The 19,865-nt window shown below is 67.2% G+C and overlaps 3 protein-coding genes across 3 annotated transcripts; 2 read left to right on the top strand and 1 right to left on the bottom strand.

The window, feature by feature from the left end:
• The first annotated feature begins 866 nt into the window (after positions 1-866).
• On the top strand, positions 867-6,913 carry LOC119942382 (ankyrin repeat domain-containing protein 50-like). Its single transcript, XM_038763166.1, has 8 exons — positions 867-1,279; positions 1,377-1,609; positions 3,134-4,098; positions 4,136-4,519; positions 4,581-5,928; positions 6,363-6,425; positions 6,608-6,752; positions 6,835-6,913. Exons 1-8 carry the CDS (start codon positions 867-869, stop codon positions 6,911-6,913), a joined length of 3,630 nt encoding a protein of 1,209 aa, XP_038619094.1.
• A 1,319-nt stretch (positions 6,914-8,232) lies between these two features.
• On the top strand, positions 8,233-9,811 carry C2H11orf42 (chromosome 2 C11orf42 homolog). Its single transcript, XM_038770199.1, has 3 exons — positions 8,233-8,375; positions 8,730-9,534; positions 9,615-9,811. Exons 1-3 carry the CDS (start codon positions 8,307-8,309, stop codon positions 9,746-9,748), a joined length of 1,008 nt encoding a protein of 335 aa, XP_038626127.1. The 5' UTR covers positions 8,233-8,306; the 3' UTR covers positions 9,749-9,811.
• Positions 9,812-10,070: 259 nt separating this feature from the next.
• On the bottom strand, positions 10,071-17,159 carry FAM160A2 (family with sequence similarity 160 member A2). The gene is given in 12 exon segments (XM_038770191.1): positions 10,071-10,771; positions 11,178-11,340; positions 11,897-12,075; positions 12,308-13,183; positions 13,466-13,638; positions 13,946-14,025; positions 14,277-14,444; positions 15,089-15,175; positions 15,444-15,602; positions 16,186-16,833; positions 16,945-17,025; positions 17,027-17,159. Coding segments are annotated over 12 exon segments (2,985 nt in total). The 5' UTR covers positions 17,084-17,159; the 3' UTR covers positions 10,071-10,457.
• Positions 17,160-19,865: the final 2,706 nt, after the last annotated feature.

The following is a 19,865-nucleotide window of genomic DNA, read 5'->3' as shown; positions in this document are numbered from 1 at the left end:
AGCGCTTACTGTGTGCAGAGCGCTGTACTAAGCGCTTGGGAAGTCCAAATTGGCAACATAGAGAGACAGTCCCTACCCAACAGTGGGCTCACAGTCTAAAAGAAGTGGCGGAGAAGGGATCGGAACCCATGACCTCTGACTCCAAAGGCCGGGCTCTTTCCGCTGAGCCAATCAATCAATCAATCAATCGTATTTATTGAGCGCTTACTATGTGCAGAGCACTGTACTAAGCACTTGGGAAGTACAAATTGGCATCACATAGAGACAGTCCCAACCCAACAGTGGGCTCACAGTCTAAAAGGGGGAGACAGAGAACAGAACCAAACATACCAACAAAATAAAATAAGTAGGATAGAAATGTACAAGTAAAATAAATAAATAAATAAATAAATAGAGTAATAAATATGTGCAACCGTATATACATATATACAGGTGCTGTGAGGAAGGGAAGGAGGTAAGACGGGGGGATGGAGAGGGGGACGAGGGGGAGAGGAAAGAAGGGGCTCAGTCTGGGAAGGCCTCCTGGAGGAGGTGAGCTCTCAGCAGGGCCTTGAAGGGAGGAAGAGAGCTAGCTTGGCGGATGGGCAGAGGGAGGGCATTCCAGGCCCGGGGGATGACGTGGGCCGGGGGTCGACGGCGGGACAGGCGAGAGCGAGGTACAGTGAGGAGATTAGGGTACAGTGAGGAGATTAGCCAGGCCGCTCTCGGCTTGGGGTTGGGGTCCGAGCGAGGGGCTGGTGGGGGGCTTGGGGAAGGCGGCTTCTCTGCCACCCGTCGCCAACCGCGTCCACTGCGCATCCCCAGGTTTCCGCCCCCTGACATGCTGCAGCTTCGGGCCCCGGCCGGCCCACCTCCCCAGCGCGGGCATGCCCACCCACAGTCCTCTGCGGGGCAAGAGCTTCTACGGGCGTGAGTGGGCCCTTCAGCGGCTGCGGGCCTGGCTGGACGGAGCCAGTGGGGAGCGGGAGCGGCCGCCCTGCGTGCTGGTGACGGGCGCCGCGGGCAGCGGGAAGACCGCGCTGTGCTCCGAGGCCCTGTGGCCCACCTCGGAGGCCGGGCGCCGCGCGGGGCTGGGCGCCCGGGCCCTGGCCTGGCACTTCTGCCGCGCCCAGGACGCCGCCACCCTGGCCGTGCCCGGCTTCGTCCGGAGCCTGGCGGCCCAGATCGGCCGCTGCCCGCTGCTGCCCTCCGAGCACCGCCGCCGCCTGGCCGAGCCCCAGGCCGAGGCCGCCCTGGGACCCGACGTCTGCGAGAGGGACCCCGACGAGGCCTTCAAGAGGTGAAGGGATTGGAGACCCCGGCCGGCCCCGTGCCCTCCGCCCAGCACCTCCTCGGGAACCCCGCCTCGACCGTCCTGCTTCTCCCCGTCTCCGCAGGGCCGTGTTGCTGCCCCTCCTGTCCCTGCCGTCCCCGGCCCGGTCTCTCCTGCTGCTGGTGGACTCGGTGGACGAAGGGCCCGACGGGGAAGGGCTCGGAGGCCCGGGGCCGCCGGGCCGCAGCGGGGGCATCGCCGAGCTCCTGTCCTCGCACCTCCGACTGCTGCCGCCCTGGCTGCTGCTCGTCTGCTCGGCCCGCAGCGAGGGAGCCCTGGGCCGGGCCACCTTTCCCGGTGAGAGCCCCCAGCCCGACCCTCGGCGAACCCCGGGGCTCCGATCGGCCTCCCCTGGAAAAAGATCATAATAATCCGTAATAACCGTGCCACTTCTTAGGAGCTTACAGTGCGCCCGTCGCCGTACTTTAGCGCTGGGGTACACAGAGAAGCAGCGTGGCTCGGTTGAAAGAGCCCGGCCTTGGGAGTCAGAGGTCAATCGATCAATCAATCGTATTTATTGAGCGCTTACTGTGTGCAGAGCACTGCACTAAGTGCTTGGGAAGTACAAGTTGGCAACATATAGGGACAGTCCCTACCCAACAGTGGGCTCACAGTCTAGAAGGGGGAGACAGAGAACAAAACCAAACAGACTAACAAAATAAAATAGGATATGTACAAGTAAAATAAATAAATAGAGTAATAAATATGTGCAAACATATACATATATACAGTTGCTGTGGGGAAGAGAAGGAGGTAAGATGGGGGGGATGGAGAGGGGGACGAGGGGGAGAGGAAGGAAGGGGCTCAGTCTGGGAAGCCCTCCTGGAGGAGGTGAGCTCTCAGTACGGCCTTGAAGGGAGGAAGAGAGCTAGCTTGGCGGATTGGCAGAGGGAGGGCATGGATTCAAATCCCGGCTCCGCCAATTGTCAGCTCTGTGACTCTGGGCGAGCCACTTAACTTCTCTGGGCCTCAGTCACCTCATCTGTCGAATGGGGATTAAGACTGTGAGCCCCCCGTGGGACCACCTGATCACCTTGTATCCTCCCGGGCGCTTAGGACGGTGCTTTGCACATAGTAAGCGCTTAACAAAAGTCATCATTATTATTATTGTTCACTTCTGGGTAAAATGGGGATCAAAACCGTAAGCCCCATGTAGGACAGGGACGATGTCCAACCTGATTTGCTTGCATTCCCCCGGGCCTGGAATGCCCTCCCTCTGCCCATCCGCCAAGCTAGCTCTCTTCCTCCCTTCAAGGCCCTGCTGAGAGCTCACCTCCTCCAGGAGGCCTTCCCAGACTGAGCCCCTTCCTTCCTCTCCCCCTCGTCCCCCTCTCCATCCCCCCCACCTTACCTCCTTCCCTTCTCCACAGCACCTGTATATACGTATATATGTTGGCACATATTTATTACTCTGCTTATTTATTTTACTTGTACATATCTATCCTATTTATTTTATTTTGTTAGTATGTTTGGTTTTGTTCTCTGTCTCCCCCTTTTAGACCGTGAGCCCACTGTTGGGTAGGGACTGTCTCTCTATGTTGCCAATTTGTACTTCCCAAGCGCTTAGTACGCTTAGTACAGTGCTCTGCACATAGTAAGCGCTCAATAAATACGATTGATGATGATGATGATGATGATGATGATTCACCCCCGAGCTTAACGAATACCACAGTTGATATTATTACCACCCAGGCATCCCTCCGCTCCACCAGTCCCCACCCCGCCGCCTCCCGGCCCCGGTGACTCTCCCCTCCCGTGTCTCTTTCTCCGTCTCCCTCTGTGTGTGTCTCTCTCTCTCTCCCTCCCCGCCGTCGGCCCCAGAGGCCCGGCGGCTCAGCCTGGACGACCCCCGTCAGCCGAGCACGCGGCGGGACTGCCAGTCTTACATCCTGCGGCGGCTGGAGCGGGAGGCGGCGCTGGAGGGAGGAGGAGGAGGAGGCCCCCTGAGCCCCGGCGCGGCCGAGGCCCTGGCCCAGCTGCAGCTCAAGAGCGGAGGCTGCCTGCTGTACCTAGAGCGGGTGCTGGACGCCGTGGCCGCGGGCAGCCTGCGCCTGGCCGACGCGCGCCACGTGCCCGCCACCCTCAACGGCCTCTACCTCTGGCTGTGCCAGCGCCTGTTCCCGGGGCGGGGATTCCCCCGCGTCCGGCCGCTGCTGGACGCCCTCCTGGCCGCCCCCCGGCCTCTCCCGCCGGCGCGGCTCTACGCGGCCCTGTGGGCCCGCCACCCGGGCACGGCCTGGGAAGACTTCGAGGCGCGGCTGGCGGCCCTGGCCCCGCTGCTGGCCGAGGGGCCGCGGGGCTCCGTCCTGCTGTTCCACCACAGCCTGGCCGAGTGGCTGCAGGACGTGAAGCACTGCACGCCGGCCTTCCTGTGCCGGGCCGGGGACGGGCACGCCGCGCTGGCGCTGGCCCTGGGCGCCCAGGGGCCGCGCCTGGCGCCGGCCGGCGTGCACCAGCTGGCCCGCCACCTGGCCCTGGCCCACCTGCCCGGGCTGGGGGCCTGTCACCGGGCCCTGTGGCTAGTGTGGAGCGGCGCCCCGGTGGGCGGCTGCCTGGCCCCTCCGCGGGGGACGCCGCCCCGGGAGCCCGAGGCCCTGCAGCTGCTGGTGCGGGCCGGGGCCCGGCTGCCCGCGGCCGGCGGGGCGGCGTGGGGGGTGGCCGGCCGGGCCCTGCGGCTGCTGCTGGACCACGACGGCGCCTGCGTCAACCGGCGCGACGAGCACGGGCGCACCCTCCTCGCCAGCGCGGCGCACAGCGGTGACCACGAGGCCGCCGGCCTGCTGCTGGCCCGCGGGGCGGCCGTGGAGCCCCCCCGACGCCCAGGGTCAGACCCCGCTGACCCTGGCCGCGCGGCGCGGGCACGCCCGGGTGCTGCGCTGCCTGCTGGCCCACGGCGCCCGCGTGGACCTGCCGGACTCGGAGGGCTGGACGGCGCTGCGGGCGGCGGCCTGGGGCGGGCACGCCGAGGCCGTGGGCGCCCTGCTGCGGGCCGGCGCGGCGGTAGACCGGGCGGACGCGGGCGAGCGCACGGCGCTGCGGGCCGCGGCCTGGGGCGGGCACGAGCCCGTGGTGCGGGCGCTGCTGCGGGCCGGGGCCGCCGTGGACCTGGCCGACGCCGAGGGCCGCACGGCGCTGACGGCCGCCGCCTACATGGGCCACCGGGGCACGGTGGAGCTGCTGCTGGCCCACGGGGCGCGGCCCCGACCGGCCCGACGCCGACGGGCGCACGGCGCTCTGGGTGGCGGCCCTCGGGGTGCCCGCCGCGCAGGCCCGGGAGGAGGCCGGGGCGGGCGGCGGCGGCGGCGGCGGCCACGTGGCCGTGGTGCGCGTGCTGCTGGCCCACGGGGCCCGGCCGGGGCTGCGCGACCGCGACGGCCTGACGCCGCTGCTGGCCGCCGCCTACGAGGGCCGCGCCGAGGTGCTGGGCCTGCTGCTGGCCGCCGGCGCCGACCCGGACGAGGCCGACGCGGAGGGGCGCACGGCCCTGCTGGCCGCCGCCGCCATGGGGCACGCCGAGGCCGTGGCCGCGCTGCTGGCCCGCGGGGCCGGCGCCGGGGCCCTGGACCCCGAAGGCCGCACGGCGCTGGGGCTGGCGGCCGCGGGCGGCGCGGAGGCGGCCGTCCGGACCCTGCTGGCTCACGGGCTGGACGAGAACCACCGCGACGACCGCGGCTGGACGCCGCTGCACCTGGCCGCCGCCGGGGGCCACGCGGCCGTCTGCTCGGCCCTGGCCGAGCGCGGCGCCCGCCTGGGCGAGGTGGACAACGAGGGGCGGCCGCCTCTGCTGCTGGCCGCCCAGGACGGCCACACGGATACCGCCCGGCTCCTGCTGGACCTCGGGGCGGCCGTGGAGCAGCGCGGCTACGACGGCCGCTCGGCGCTCTGCCTGGCCGCCCTGGGCGGGCACGGCTGCCTGGCCCGCCTGCTGCTGGCGCGGGGCGCCGACCCGGACCCGCGGGACGCGGACGGGCGGCCCGTGGCCCAGCTCTTGGCCCTGGCCGGGCGGGCCGACACGCTGGCGCTGCTCCTGGCGCGGGGCGCCGGGGCCGAGGGGCGGGACCCGGAGGGCCGGACGGCCCTCCATGCCGCGTGCTGGCTGGGCCAGCCGGGCGCCGCCCGCCTCCTGCTGCAGCACGGCGCCGCCGCCAACGCCCTGGACGCCGGGGGCCGCCCCCCGCTCCACTCGGCCGCCTGGGCCGGCCACGCCGAGCTCGCCCGCCTGCTGTTGGACGCCGGGGCCGCCGTGGACCAGGCCTGCGCCCAGGGCGCCACGGCCCTGGGGCTGGCCGCCCAGCAAGGCCACGTGGAGGTGGCGCGGCTGCTGCTGGCCCACGGGGCGGACCCGGCGCGCGCCGACGGGCGCGGCCGCACCCCGGTGCGAGTCGCCGCCCGCAGCGGGCACGGGGACCTCGTGCGCCTGCTGCTGCAGGACCGTGGGCGTCCCGCGCCCGAGACCCCCGGCACCGCGGAGCGGAGCCCTGGCCGACCCCCGCTCACGAGCCCGGCGTGGCACGGCGAAGACGAGGGCAGCGGCGAGGCGGAACCGCTGGACCCTCTCAGGACGCTGGACCCTCAGCTGCACCGAAAGCACATGCTCAAGCTGCAGTTCGAAGGACGTACGCACGGGGCTGGTCCCCTGCAAGAGACGCCCATGTGAGGCATCGGGCCGCGACCGTCCAATCTCGGACTCCTCTGCCGGCGCTCCGGCCCGGCGCTCCAAGGAAACCGGAGAGCGGGGCCGCGCCCGCGTGGCGCACGGTTCTTTCTTTTCAAGACCGTCTGGGCAACAGGCATAGGGCACCACGTCACTGTGGGGGAAAGAGAGAGCCCCACTCCGTCTTGGCCTCCTTCCCGGGCCCTCGGCAGTGGAGGGGTCTTCAGGATACCCAGGGCACAGACTCTCAGAGTGGGACGTGGCTTCGAGATGCCACCGCTCTTGGCGGACGAATCATTCCCGTCTCTGAGCGGACTAATGACCTCCCCAAACCAAGATTGACCACGTCAGTTCCTTAAAGACCTCCACGAATGTACCCTCTGGACCCTCTCTCAGCTGCCGTCTTATTCCCGATGCTCAGGAAGTCCCTCCTCACGTCCACCCGCAATCTCTCCTGCTGTAATCCACGACGGTTTTCTCTGATTCGGTCGCCGGAGACCTCCCCTTTCGGTTTTCTCTTCGCCAGTCTTCACATTCCCTACCTTGACCGCTCCGCTTATGTCCCTTCGTCATCCAGCAACGGTTCCATCCTCTTCATCCACGCCGGACCCTCCTTCCGTCCCCACGGGTCATTTTTGGAGCCTGGAAATTCACCCGGGGGCTCCGGCCCACGTCTGACTTGGGGCTGGGGAAGGCCGAAGGACCTCTGACCGTCTCCGCCTTATCGTACTCCCGTCGCTCCATCCCGCTGACGAAACACCACGATTATCTCACGTTCGTCCTAAGGTCCGCTGTGATCCCCCGGGTCTTCTTCTACCGAATCTGTGCCTAGCCAGTCCGGCGCCCATCCTGGATTTCTGTTTTACAGGCCCCCTCCGACACTCCTGGATACCTGTGACAGACCAATCCGCCCTGTAGGAGCAGAGCAGATTTTCCCAATCGACTGACGGCAGCTTGAAGTTCTGACCTGCCTATCCAAGCTTTCCCCACCCTCAAATCCGGTGCCGAAAAGAGGGAGGCAGCCTTAGGGACCACGGGCTCGGGTCCCGCTCCTTCTGCTCCTGGTGCTCCTTCTCTTCCGGAGGCTGTCGCCACAGATGCCTACACATTTCTCTAGTTTTTTTCTAAGAACGGACACACGTGCAAGCGCCCGCGGGAAGGGCCGGGGCGGGCGGGGCGGGGGAGTCGCACTGGGATGGATGGCGACTGCGAGTTGCCGGGGCCTCCCCCTCGTGAGACGCATCTATGCTCTGGAGTCATAAACGCTGGATTTCAAGTTTGCGTTGTATTTGCCTTCTTCTTAAGACCCTTACTGACTTCGGAATGCACATCGGTCACGCCACCCCAACCCTCGCTCCGTTCCCAGTGCCCCATGCCTTAGTGGGCCTTGATTTACCCTCGGGGATGCTAGGGGCGTAGCCTGCAACCTCCAGCCTGCTCCTCTCTACCCATTCTACCCACCCAACCGGAGCTGGTACCAAGTGATTAGGCGGGAGAAAGCAGGCCCGGGAGCAGAGGATGAGGAAGAGGAGGGTTTGGGAGTTCTGGAGCAGGGATGAGAGTTCCTGAACTAAAGGGAGGGAAAGAAGGTCCGGGGGAGGTCTGGGGTGTTTTGTTGGCAGGGATCTGGCTTCAACCTGGCCTTTTCCCTGCTCAGCTCCCAACCCGTTGGTCTTCGTCTCCCTTCAACCCCGACTGCAGCCTCTGCATCCAGCCCTTTGTCCTCAGGCCAAAGGTCAGCTCCCTCTCCGGCTGCCCGTGCCCGCGTCTCCCCCGTCCCGGGGGAGCGGACCCTGCTTGAGCTCTCGGCTCTCTTCCCGGCATCCACGTCCCCGGCCTGTGTGCTCCCCTCAGGGACGGGAGGGTGAGACAGGTGAAGGAGGGCAGGGAGCGGAGTCCCAGATGCCCTGGTCAGGCCCGGCCTCTGCCGGTCCCTAAGGAGTGGGGAGTGGGAGGTGGAGAGTCTGCCACGGGCAGAACCAGAGGGAATGGGACCCAACTGCTGCTCAACTGCTCGACTGTCTAGGACTTTCCACCTGGGGAAGAAGGGAGGATGAGGGGTAAGAGAAAATAGTGAAAACACGGGACGGGGCGACACGGTCGGCAAGGGGAGGGCGAGGATGACTCCTGTGGAAAGCCGGGGACCCGGAGGCCCCGAATCCCCAGGACGGGTGCCCGGCAACGGCTTGCTCTGTGACCTCAGAAGGCGGAAGAGGGGAAGGGGAGGGCGAGGGTGGGGCTCGGAGATAAGAGTGAGCTGGAGCCCCAGTGCCTCTGGCCGGCTCCCCCCTCCCCAGCCCACTGGGGCTGGTTCCCCCGAGCCCTGCCCCAGCCCCACCCATGGCTTGCGCCTCATACCCACTGTCGCTCGGCGAGGCCGACGCCCACTGGACCCTCATCAAAGACAAGGTGAGGAAGGGGGCGCGGGGCCTGACAGACGCTAGAGCGCCGCATCCCCCGGCCCGCCACGATTCAGGGAGAGCCGGAGAGGCCACCGAGTCTTCCCGGATGAGTGCCCGGCCTAACTGATCACGATGCCACTGATTAAGCGCTCACCAGAGCCCTGGACTAAGCGCTGGGAGAGATGCGAGACGACCCCTAAGATGGGTCAGTCCCTGCCCCAGGCAGGAAAGGCAGCTAGAGCGGGGCTCTCCCCTCGAGGGCCGTGGGTCCCGACGGTGGATGGGGCGGTGGGGAGGGAGAGGCGGACTGCCGGGCTTCGGGGGCCCCGGCCCAGACTCCCGCCGTCGGTCCCCGGAGCAGGTGATCGAGGAGTGCTTCGGCCCGGCCGTGGTGCCCGTGCCCTTCCTGGAGGACGCCGCCGGCGGCTACGACCTTCTGGGCGTCCTGGTCAAGCAGCCGCTCCCGCCAAGCGGCCGCCTGCTCCGCCGGGGCCGCCGCCGCCGCCGCCTGCTGCCCGTCGGGGCTCTGCCGGGGCTGCTGGCGCCGGGTGGGGACGAGGGCTCGCCCCGGGGCGGCGGTTGGGGCGGCGGCGGCCCCGGCCGGGCCTTCGCCCACTGCACGCGGGAGGCCAGCCCCAAGGGCCGGGCGGAGGCGGGCTACGAGGAGACGCGCCTGGTGGACGGGGAGCCGTGCCGCATCAGCCTGCAGCTGGGCGGGCTGCACCGCAAGGCCGCCTTCCTGCTGCTGCGGCCCGGTCAGCTGGCGCTGCGGCCCGGCCCGGCCTGGCTGCGGGGGCTGCGGAGCCTCTACCTCATCCACGAGGTCTTCTGCTGCTCCTGGCTGCGGCTCAGCTGGGCGCCCGCCGCCCGCCCGCCGGGTCACCTGCGCCTGCAGCGCGCCTTGCCGCTGGCCTTCTCCTGCCTCAAGTTCGCACTGGGCCCCCGGGGCGCGCTGGGTCCGCAGAAGGTCCTGGAGGACGGGGCCCTGCGCGGGGCCACCTGGCTCCGGTTGGGGTCGGCCGCCCCGGACCCCGACCCCGGGACCTCGCCCCCCGGCGGGGCCGCCCCGCCCGCCTCTCCCGGCCCCGGGCCCTCGGAGAAGCCCTTCGCCAGGCTCGCCTACAAAGGCCGCAACCCCTTCCGGAGAGCCCCCCGCCAGCTGTCGGGTACGAGGCGGGGCCGGAGGCCGGGGGGCCGGACGGGCAGAGGGAGGGCACCGCTGACCCCTGCCCCTTCGCCCCCCCAGAGAGCTGGCCTTTCAGCAGCGGCCGGGGCTCCCAGGCCAGAATCCCCAGCGGCAGTCCCACGGACCCCGACCGCCACTCCATGTCGCTGCCTCTGCTGCAGGGCCTGTCCGCTGACTTGGACAGCGACGACTGAGGGGGCCCTCAGACGGCTGGGAGGGACGGGGGCGGGACACGGGGGCGGGACGGGGTGCAGATCTTGGCCCCAATAAACCACGACTGCTGCTCCTCCAGTTCTAGCCCCCTCTTCCTTACCGCGAGGCCCTCCCTTCTCCCGCCGCCCAGGGGACCCCAGCCAACGGGCGGGAAGGGACGGGGAAGGAGTGCTGGATAAAGCCAGAAGTCCGGTTGGGGTCGGGGAAGGAGGAGCCCCCCATGCCTTTTTGAACAGCTCGGACCCCCCCCGCCCCCACAAAGGAGGCCCAGCTTGCGGGCTTAGAGAAGAGGCACACACGGTGCAGGATAGAGATTTCCCTTTTATACATATTGCAACAAGTTCTCCATAAAACATTCATTTCAAATAAATTAAAAAGTCCTCTCTCCACCGCCTCCACCCTTAAAAAAGCCGAGGCCGCCGCCTGTCGCCCGCCCCGCCGCCCACTCCTGACTGTCCAGCAAGGGAGGAGGCGGTGGGGAGGGGACAACCGGAGGGCGGCACAGGAGACAGCCCGGGGGGTGGGGGGAGATGGAGGGGCGGGGTCCGACCCCCACTGTGTGCAGCTGAGATTGTGGGGGGAGGACTGGGGGACGGGGGGCAATGAGCCGGGGAAAACGGGAATCCCCGCCCCACTCCTTCCCCTCTCCTACCCTCCACCCCGGGACTGGGGCAGGGGGCCACGCGCCCCTCACTCTTCGGGAGCGTCCAGCAGAAAGGGAGAGGTGACGGCGTGGGCCTGGGAGATGGCGGCCAGCTCCTTGAGGAACTCGGGGAAGATGACGGCACAGTAGACGGCGTTCTTCACGCGCAGCGCTTCGCTCTGCCGCTCGGCCGGGCCTCTGGCGGGGGGAGGGGCCGGGGGGGGTCCCGGGCCAGCCAGCGCCTGCAGCACCGGCCCTTCCCGCATGTGCTGCAGCGCCAGCTGGGCAGCCTGGCGCGCCCGGGTCGGGCTCTGGGCGTGCCGCAGAAGCAGCTCTCCGAGTGATGGCTTCCGGCTCTTCACTGCGGGGCGGAGAGGGGGATGGGGTGCGTTGAGGGATTACGGTGGCAGGCCCCGGGACCCCTCGCCGCACCTCAGGACAAACGCGAGACCCCCGCGGGGGTGGAGAGAGAAGAGGAGGAGCGGTCGTGAAGGGCCTAGGGAATCCAGGGCTCAGTGAGGAGGCTCCTACCTTAGGGCGGGGAAGGGAGAGCTCCACTCAGGGCATTCAGGGGGACAGGAAGAGAAATCCTCTAGAGGGTTTGTGGACAGAGGGGGAGAAGGAGCAGTACAGTATGGGGTGGGGAGAGCAGACCCGGGAGCAGGGAAGGGTTCATGCAGGAAAACGGGCCTGGGGGTCGAGGGGGCGGACAGGCTTGCCCCCGGCACCCGAGCCGCCGGGATGGGCCAGGTTGGGGGGCGGCTCACCCAGGGCATCGGTGCGGCGCAGGGAAGGCGGGGCCCCGGAGCCCTCGGCCCAGTCCAGCCGGCCGCGGGCGATGAGGTACTTCTTGGCTTTGGACAGCAGCACGGGGAAGTCCTCCTGCATCGCGGCGAAGCTCTCGATCTTGTTCTTCACCGAGCCCAGGACCTGCCGGTGGGGGACGCGGTGCCCCACGAGACCAACGTCAGAGCTCCGTCCCCACGACCTCCGCACCCACTCCCAACTCGCTCAACGCCCCCCCCACCCAGGATCCAGCACCTCCCTCCTCTCTCGGCTCCCCCTCGGACCAAACAGGGCACCTCGGGGACGGGAGGAACCCTGGCCCGCTCTGGTCGGGACTCCCCCCGTTTCAGGCCAACCTCCCCGGAGCAGGTCCGCACCCCAACCCCACTGCAGTCCCTACCGTCGGGCATCTCCCCAACTTTGGTCCACATCCTTAGACGCCCCTCACCCACCGACTCGCCCCTCTAATAACAATGACGGGATTTGTTAAGTGCTTAAGGCACGGTCCCTGTCCCACTTGGGGCTCCCAGTCTTAATTCCCACTCTACGGATGAGGGAACTGAGGCCCAGAGAAGGTCACACAGCAGACCGGTGGCAGAGCCGGGAACGGAACCCAGCTCCGGCTCTGACCCGGCCCCGGTGGCCCGCACACGCCCTCCGCTCCCGTCCCCCTGGGGACGGCCCGGACAGGAACACGCACCTGGATGAGGGACTTGACGCTGGGCTGGAAGACCATGTTGGTGTTGAGCAGGAAGGAGCGCAGCAGGGGCTGGGGGTGGCAGGCCAGCTGGGCCAGCAGCCCCGTCAGCAGGAAGTTGACGTACAGCGAGTTCTGCAGCATGTTCTCCAGCTTGGCAAAGAGCACCGCCACAAACGGGCCTGCGGCGGGCAAACGGCACACGGGCGATGCCCCCAGGGCCCGGGCCAGGCACCGGCTCCCACGCGGAGCGGGCATCCCGTCTGGCCTGGAGGTTGCAGCCCCGGGAGACCTCGATCCCACGAGAGGGTCCCTGGGGTCTTCCCGGCCCCCTCGCACCCCACCTGGGTATCCCCCCACCCCGGGCCTCCCCCTCCTCTCCCTCTGCCAGGCCCACCCTGGGGCGTCCCTCACCTGTGAAGGGCTGGCTGGGCACCTGGCTGGGGGTGTGCAGGGGGCTGCCGAGCAGGTGACCGGGGGGCTCGACCTCAGGCTGGGCGGTGAAGCTCCCATAGGCCGCCGCGGCTTCCTCCTCCTCCTCCTCCTCCTCCTGGCCCAGCGGAGGGCCTGGGGGCAGCTCGAGCAGCCCGTTCCCGCCATTGCTCAGGGCCGCCTCCAGCTCCCGGAGCTCCCGTCCGAAGCCCTCCAGCCCCCCGGCCCCCGGGCCCCCACCCGCAAGCAGCAGCTCCTCCTCTCGAGCCCCCGGCCCCCGACGCACTTTCTTGGCGGCCTCGGGGACCCCGTTGAGTTGAGGGGGCGGCGGCAGCGGGCTGGAGTCCCCCGCCTCGAGCAAGATCGGCCCCCCAGCCCCGCCCACGCCCCCCAGCTGCTGCTGCTCCTCCTCCTCTTCCTCCTCCCGGCCCTCCCCCTGCCCCTCCCGCAGGCTCCGCTTCTTAGTCCGGGGGCCGGGGCTGCCAGAGCCGCCGGGGGCCGAGGGGGCCGGGGGACCCGGCGGGGGCCGCTCCCCGTCGTAGGGGGCGGACCAGGAGCGGCAGGCTCGCACGCAGCGGTCCACGCCGAGCCGCGCCTCCCGCAGGTATTCCAGGTAGTTCCCCTCCAGCTCTCCGGGCTCCTCGTTGGGCGTCCCCGCGCCCCCTCCGGCCCCGGGGCCCGGCCGGTGGCCCGGGCTGGGCCCGGGCGAGGCAGCCAGGCTGGGCGAGCGAGGGGCAGGGCCGGGGGGCTCGCCGGGGCCCAGGCTCTGCTGCCGCAGGAAGAGGGCGAGTCGGGACGGGGTGGAGGGCCGGGGCACCGTCACCACAGACGACAAGTCCATGCCGGGGCTGTCCGGGCCTGGGGGACAGGTGGTCCGCGGTTCAGGGCCGGGCTAGGGGACAGGAAGGAGCCCCACGCCCGCAGAGAGCCAGGCTGCGCCCCATCCCTGCCTCACCCCAGCCCCATAGCCACCCACCCGCCCCGTCCCGCCTGACTTTGTCCTTTGCCCTGCGGAGCCGCGGAACCCCAGGGCCCACCCATCTCGGGCAGGGGGCCGGACACAATAAGCCCACGCCACCCCTTCCGGGCGGATGAGTCTATTCCCAAGGGGCCTCGCCCACCCGTGCCCGGCCTCCTCACCTCGGGCCCAGCTGGCGTGCTCCTCGGGTCCCGGGGGCGGGGGGCTGGGAGCGTGGTGGCGGCAGCAGCGAGGGATGAGGGACAGGAATTTGTCGGCTGCCCGACCGTACAGGTCCACGTCGCGCACGGCGCGTTTCTGACTCAGCATCACGTGGTTACAAGGGACGAGGTACCTGGAGGTGCGGGGAGGGGCACTAGCTGAGGGGGTAGAGATTGGGGACAGCAAATGGGGGGGGAGTGACACAGCCATGGCCTGAACGGCGGAAGTTTGGGGAGGGGGGCAGAGTAGGCGGGGAGAGGGCACCGGGGATCTCCAATCACGGCTTGATTCCCAAGGCAGGAAAGAAGGGGCGATCTGCCCGAACCCCAAACCCAAGGGGGAGGTGGGGAGTCACCCCCGGGGGCCGGGGGGGTCCCCGGGGCTCAATCCCGGCCCCCAGTCTCCAGCAGCGTCCCCACCGGGTCTTCCCCAGCCAGTACCTGAGAACCAGCTGCAGCAGAACATCCTCGCAGTTGAGGTTGAGGAGTGTCCGGAAGAGGCTGAGGGAAACCATGCAGAGCTGTGATGGGGAGGGAGAAGAGAGGGCAGGAGAGGAGGAGGGAATCACATTCACAGCCACCTCGGACCTCGGACCCCCCCCGCACACCCCAATCGTTGTTCTAAGACCCTCCCCGTCCCGGGGCATGGTGGGATGAGGGCTACAGGGATGGGAAAGGGGTTGGAGGGAAGGAGGAGGAGAGGGGGCCAGGTGGGATGGGGGTCGTGGGTGCCCTGGGCGGGAAGCATGCCCGAAGGCAGGCGTGGGGGTACCCGGGAGTTGCTGGCGATGCGGGCCACCAGGGTGTCCAGGATGGTGTGGGAGTCGTGCCGGTGCAGCAGCAGAAAGCGCAGGAACGTGCGCAGGAGGGCCGGCTCGGAGACGCTGCGCACGAACAGCTCCAGGTAGGCCGTGCTGGCGATCATCTCCTCCACTGAGCTCTGGGGCCGGAGTCGGGACGGAACGAGACGGGACGGGGAGGCCGTGAGGGTCCGCCAAGTCAGAGGGCGCACACCCACGCGCCCGCCGCCCCAAAGCCCTAAACGCCCTCCCCAAGGCTCCGAGTCAGCCAGCCGCCTGGCTCCCCCCGACCCCCAAATTCCCGGGGGAAGGAGGGGGCTAGGAAAGAGGGAGGGGGCCTGCGGCGCCCCCGGCCAGAAGCCACCTGCACCGAACCTCAAGTGGCCAGGAGGTCCGGGGGTACTACCGGTCTCTGCGGGGGCATCTCCCAGTAAAGGCTGCACCGGTGCAGGAGGATTTCCTGCTACTTCCTATTTGGAAGAGGCCACTTCCTGCTTGGCAGCCCGTGGCCGGTACTGGGCAAGGCCAGACACTTCCAACCTAAATAGGTTTTTAGCACACCCAGACACAGGCAGACAAGATACACGGACGCCTACCAGGCAGGCAGACTCGCCTCCTGGAACCCGACCCTTGAAGCCGGGGAAGGGGGTGTCGCTCTCGAGGACAGCGGGCCAGGCAGCGGGGACCCTGTCAGCCCCTCACATGAGCCACAAGGTCCCTGTCCCGTATCCCCCTAGCCCCAACCGCACGATGCGGATCACCCTCTGAAACACTCCTTCCTTACCTTGTGCAGGGCGGGCCCCATGACGGGCACCAGGAAGCCATTGTGGACGTAATCAACCAGCTGCCTTTGCACCAGGGGGTGTGCCACCTGGCCGGGTGGGGAGGGGGACCACGGTCAGAGGGAAGGGGAGTCCTGCTGGGTCCCTCTCTCCAGCGCTCAGTTCTCCAAGGCCATCCCCTCCAGGAGTTTCGCTTCGCAAGATGCTTGCTCCCCAGTCGATACTGAGCACGACGTTTGGCACTAAGCCGCACTTAATTGACCGCGTCACTAAGGAGCCCAGTGCCTCGACTCCCGGCCTCCCTTTCGGCTCCCCGCACCGCCCCGCCCCCGGCCCCATCCTGGTCCCCGGCCATACCTGGGTGACGGCGTTGCAGAACTCCAGGGAACTCATGAAGAGCGCGAGGGGGGACACGCCTAGCCAATCCTCCCGCCGCAGGAAGTGCCAATCATCTCCCCGCACCTCAATCTTGCGGGGCAGAGAGGAGTACAGGGCACTGAGCCCCGTGGCCAGCACCTGGTAGGGAGAGGGAGGGAGGAAAGAGGGTCGAACACTGGTTCCTCATGGGGAGTGGAGGTGGGTGAGGGGATTTCCTCCCATCTTCTCCAGTCTCAGCTCCCACCCCAAGCCCTAACCTCACTGAGTGTGTGTGTGGTGGGGGGACGGAGGGGAGGAAGGGTTGGGGATTTGGGGGGTGGGGGGCAGAAGGGGGTCACTCCGTCCCTCAGAACCTGCCCAGCACCTGGAGACCGTGGCGGAGACCCCGTGGGGCCGGAGACAGAAATCGGGGGAGCGACCTCCAGCCTCCACCTTCCCGGGACGGATTCCATCCTGGAGGTGGGCAGGTGGGTGGGGGTGGGGAGGGGAGCCCTGAGGTAGGCCGACGGGCCCACTCGGACACAACTCACTGGAGTCTCCAAATTCCACCCACCTCCCACGAGCCTCAGGAACGGCCGAGGCCAACCCGGGCTCGGCGCAGGGGTCAGGGGTCAGTAGGTCGACCCGGCCCAGGCCCCGGGACGAGAAGCAGAGCCCAAAAGCCCGCTCGGACCCGGCCGGACTCGGGGTGGGTGAGTCGGCCGCCCCGGAGGGCACTGACCGGGCAGAAGTAGGAATGGTCAGCGATGTAGCGGCCCACGGTGAGGTTGCCGGCGGAGAGGGCCATGAGCAGGAGCAGAGCGTCCCGGGCCTGCTGCCCTAGGGGTCCCTCGCGGTGGATGAAGGGGACGAGGCGGGAAAAGAGCAGGAGGCTGGGGGGGCCGGAGCCCGGCTCCGGCGCTCCCTGCAGGAAGAGCTCCAGGAGGCCCGGCTCCCGGGCCACGCACACGCACAGCTGGTTGAGCAGCAGCACCAGGTTGGCGTCCAGGGAAGGGGCGGGGGCCGGGGCGGGGGCCGCGGGGGTGGGGGCGGGGCCGCAGGCGGCCAGCAGGCGCAGCAGGGGCTCCCGCACGGCCCGGTGGCGGAGCAGCGGCTGGCGGGCCTGGCTGATGAGCATCTCGTACAGCTTGAGCTGCTCCGCCCGCCGCTCCTCCGCCCCGTCCCACTGCAGCTGCCAGCGCAGGAGGCGCTCCAGCACGTCCTCCCGCAGCGCGAAGTCCAGCAGGGGCCCCGGCGGGGGCGCCTCGGGGGCCGGCCGGTCCTCCGCCAGCAGGGTCAGCATCTGGTACGTGTGGTTGCGCACGGCGCTGGCGTCGTCCGGGCCGCCGGGGGCCGGGCGGGGGCCCCGCTGCTCCAGGATCCGCACCACCTGAGCGGGGTCACCGGGCCGGACCGTCAGCCTGACCGGGGGCGCCCCCCCTCTCCCCCCCCCCCGGCCCCCGCCGTGCCGGGCCCTAGGGAGGGGCCCGGCGGGACTCACCTGGGCCCAGTGGTTCTTGAAAACCATGAGGCAGGTCTCGGGGTCGGCGGTGACGGGGGTCTGCAGGCTGGCGCTGCGGGGGGGCCCGGTGGCCAGCGCTGCGGGGGGCCAGCTTGCTCAGCCAACTCATCCTCTCCATGGGGGCCAGCCCAAGGCTTGCCGGGGCTGGGAAGGGCAGGGAGGGGAACGGTGGGGAGATCCGGGGAGGGCAGGGAAGAGCGGGGGAAGGCCGGGGGGGAGAGAGGGGAAGGGTGGGGGAGGGCAGGGGAGAGGAGAGGCGGGAAGAGTAGGGAGGGCAGGGAAGAGAGGGGAAGGGTGGGGGAGGGCGCAGTCCCTTCAGGCCTCAGCGCACGTCACTCCAGGTAGCATCATCCACCGGCGAGAAGGCACCGTCGGGCCGCCATGTCTGGGCACCGAGCTGGGGGCATAGGAGAACGCGCCTGGTGGGAAGGCCTCTATCGGGCCTTCCCAGCCCCCGAGCTGCGCTCGGTCCACCCTTGGCACCTGCGGCCACACCCGCCAGTTCAGGCCCGCCGTTGGTTCTCCTGCTGCCCTCGGGCAGTGGGAGCCCTGAAGAAGCCTCCCGGGAGGCGGGGACCGGCAGCTTCGCCAGCAGCCAAGGTGAGGCAAAGGGGCCCCGGCCGGCCCTGCCCCGGCCCAGGACAGCCCAGCACCGGCCCCGCGCTGCAATCCGGCCTCCAGTTTCTGGTCTCCGTGGGACCCCGACCCCTTACAGCGTGGGACAGTAGTGGCTCGGCTGTCATCGAGGCACAAGCTTCACGAGGGGTATAGGGTGGGTGAGTGCGCAAAGTTGGGGGGGGGGGGGAACCCCTCTCCCCCAGGATTGAGGCACAGCCCTGGGACCCCAGTGGAAGACCGGAAATGGGGGGAGGGCCCATGGCAGAGGTGTTGCCTTCAACCCTGGGGATGGGATTCCCTCCTCCCCACTAGCATCCTCCAAGCCAGGATTGGCCTAGGGCTTGGTCAGACCCCTCAGGACCACTCAGGGCTGGACTCCAGCCTACTCACCCCCGTGTCCCTCTATCGGGCAACTGGGTTGGCAAAGGAGATGGAAGATTTTCCCAGCCGAACTCCTGAGCCTCCTCAAGGACTCCTCCAGGCACACTGATGACCTGTCTATACTCTCTGGACCCAGTTCTCTCTGAGCCCCTGCAATCTGGCCTCTGTCCCCTCCACTCCATGGAAACTGCCCTCTCTAAGGTTACCAGTGACCTCCTTCTTACCAAATCCAATGGCCTCTACTCCGTCCTAATCCTCCTGGACCTCTTGGCTGCCTTCGACACTGTGGACCACCCCCTTCTCCAGGAAACACTATCTACCCTTAGCTTCGCTGACAATGTCCTCTCCTAGTTCTCCTAGCTCTCAGTGTCTTTCATTCAATCGCATTTATTGAGCGCTTACTGTGTGCAGAGCACTGTGCTAAATGTCTTTTGCAGGCTCCTCCTCTGCCTCTCACCCTCTAACTGTGGGAGTCCCTCAAGGTTCATTTCTGGGTCCCCTTCTATTCTCCACCTACACCCACTCCCTTGGAGAACTCATTCGCTCCCAACGCTCCAAGTACTATCTCTACATAGATGATTCCCAAATCTACGGCCCCAGCCACAATCTCTCTCCTCCTCTGCAGTCTCACATTTCCTCCAGCCTTCAGTATCTCTCTAACCTGGATGTGTCAGTGAGACTCATACTTATGTCCAAAACAGAACTCATTATTTTCCCACCCAAACCCTCCCTTCAAAATTCCCCATATTCATTCATTCAATTGTATTTATTGAGCGCTTACTGTGTGCAGAGCACTGTACTAAGCGCTTGGGAAGTACAAGTTTGCAGCATATAGAGACGGTCCCTACCCAACAGCGGGCTCACAGTCTAGAAGGGGGAGACAGACAACAAAACAAAACATATAAACCAAACAAAATAAATAGAATAAATATGTACAAGTAAAATAAACAGAGTAATAAATATGTACAAACATATATACACATATACAGGTGCTGTGGGGAGGGGAAGGAGGTAAGGTGGGGGGATGGGGAGGGGGAGAGGAAGGAGGGGGCTCAGTCTGGGAAGGCCTCCTGGAGTACGTGAGCTCTCAGTAGGGCTTTGAAGGGAGGAAGAGACCTAGCTTGGCGGATGTGCGGAGGGAGGGCATTCCAGGCAAGGGGGAGGACGTGGACCGGGGGTCGATGGCGGGACAGGCGAGAATAAGGCACAGTGAGGAGATTAGCAGCAGAGGAGCGGAGGATGCGGGCTGGGCTGTAGAAGGAGAGAAGGGAGGTGAGGTAGGAGGGGGTGAGGTGATGGACAGCCTTGATGCCCAGGATGAGGAGTTTCTGCCTGATGCGTAGGTTGATTGGTAGCCACTGGAGATTTTTGAGGAGGGGAGTAACAGGCCCAGAGCATTTCTGGACAAAGACAATCTGGGCAGCGGCGTGAAGTATGGATTGAAGTGGGGAGAGACAGGAGGATGGGAGATCGGAGAGGAGGCCAATGCAGTAATCCAGTCGGGATAGGATGAGAGATTGAACGAGCAGGGTAGCAGTTTGGATGAAGAGGAAAGGGTGGATCTTGGCGATGTTGCGGAGGTGAGACAGACAGGATTTGGTGACGGATTGGATGTGAGGGGTGAACGAGAGAGCGGAGTCAAGGATGACACCAAGGTTGCCGGCTTGTGAGACGGGAAGGATGTAGTGCCTTCAACAGTGATGGGAAAGTCAGGGAGAGGGCAGAGTTTGGGAGGGAAGATAAGGAGTTCTGTCTTGGACATGATGAGTTTTAGATGGCGGGCAGACATCCAGATGGAGATGTCCTGAAGGCAGGAGGAAATACGAGCCCGGAGGGAGGGAGAGAGAGCAGGGGCAGAGATGTAGATTTGGGTATCATCAGCGTAGAGATGATAGTTGAAG

The sequence above is a fragment of the Tachyglossus aculeatus genome, chromosome 2, assembly GCF_015852505.1.
Source record: "Tachyglossus aculeatus isolate mTacAcu1 chromosome 2, mTacAcu1.pri, whole genome shotgun sequence".
Classification (NCBI taxonomy): domain Eukaryota; kingdom Metazoa; phylum Chordata; class Mammalia; order Monotremata; family Tachyglossidae; genus Tachyglossus; species Tachyglossus aculeatus.
This window is presented reverse-complemented; position numbering and strand designations above follow the sequence as displayed.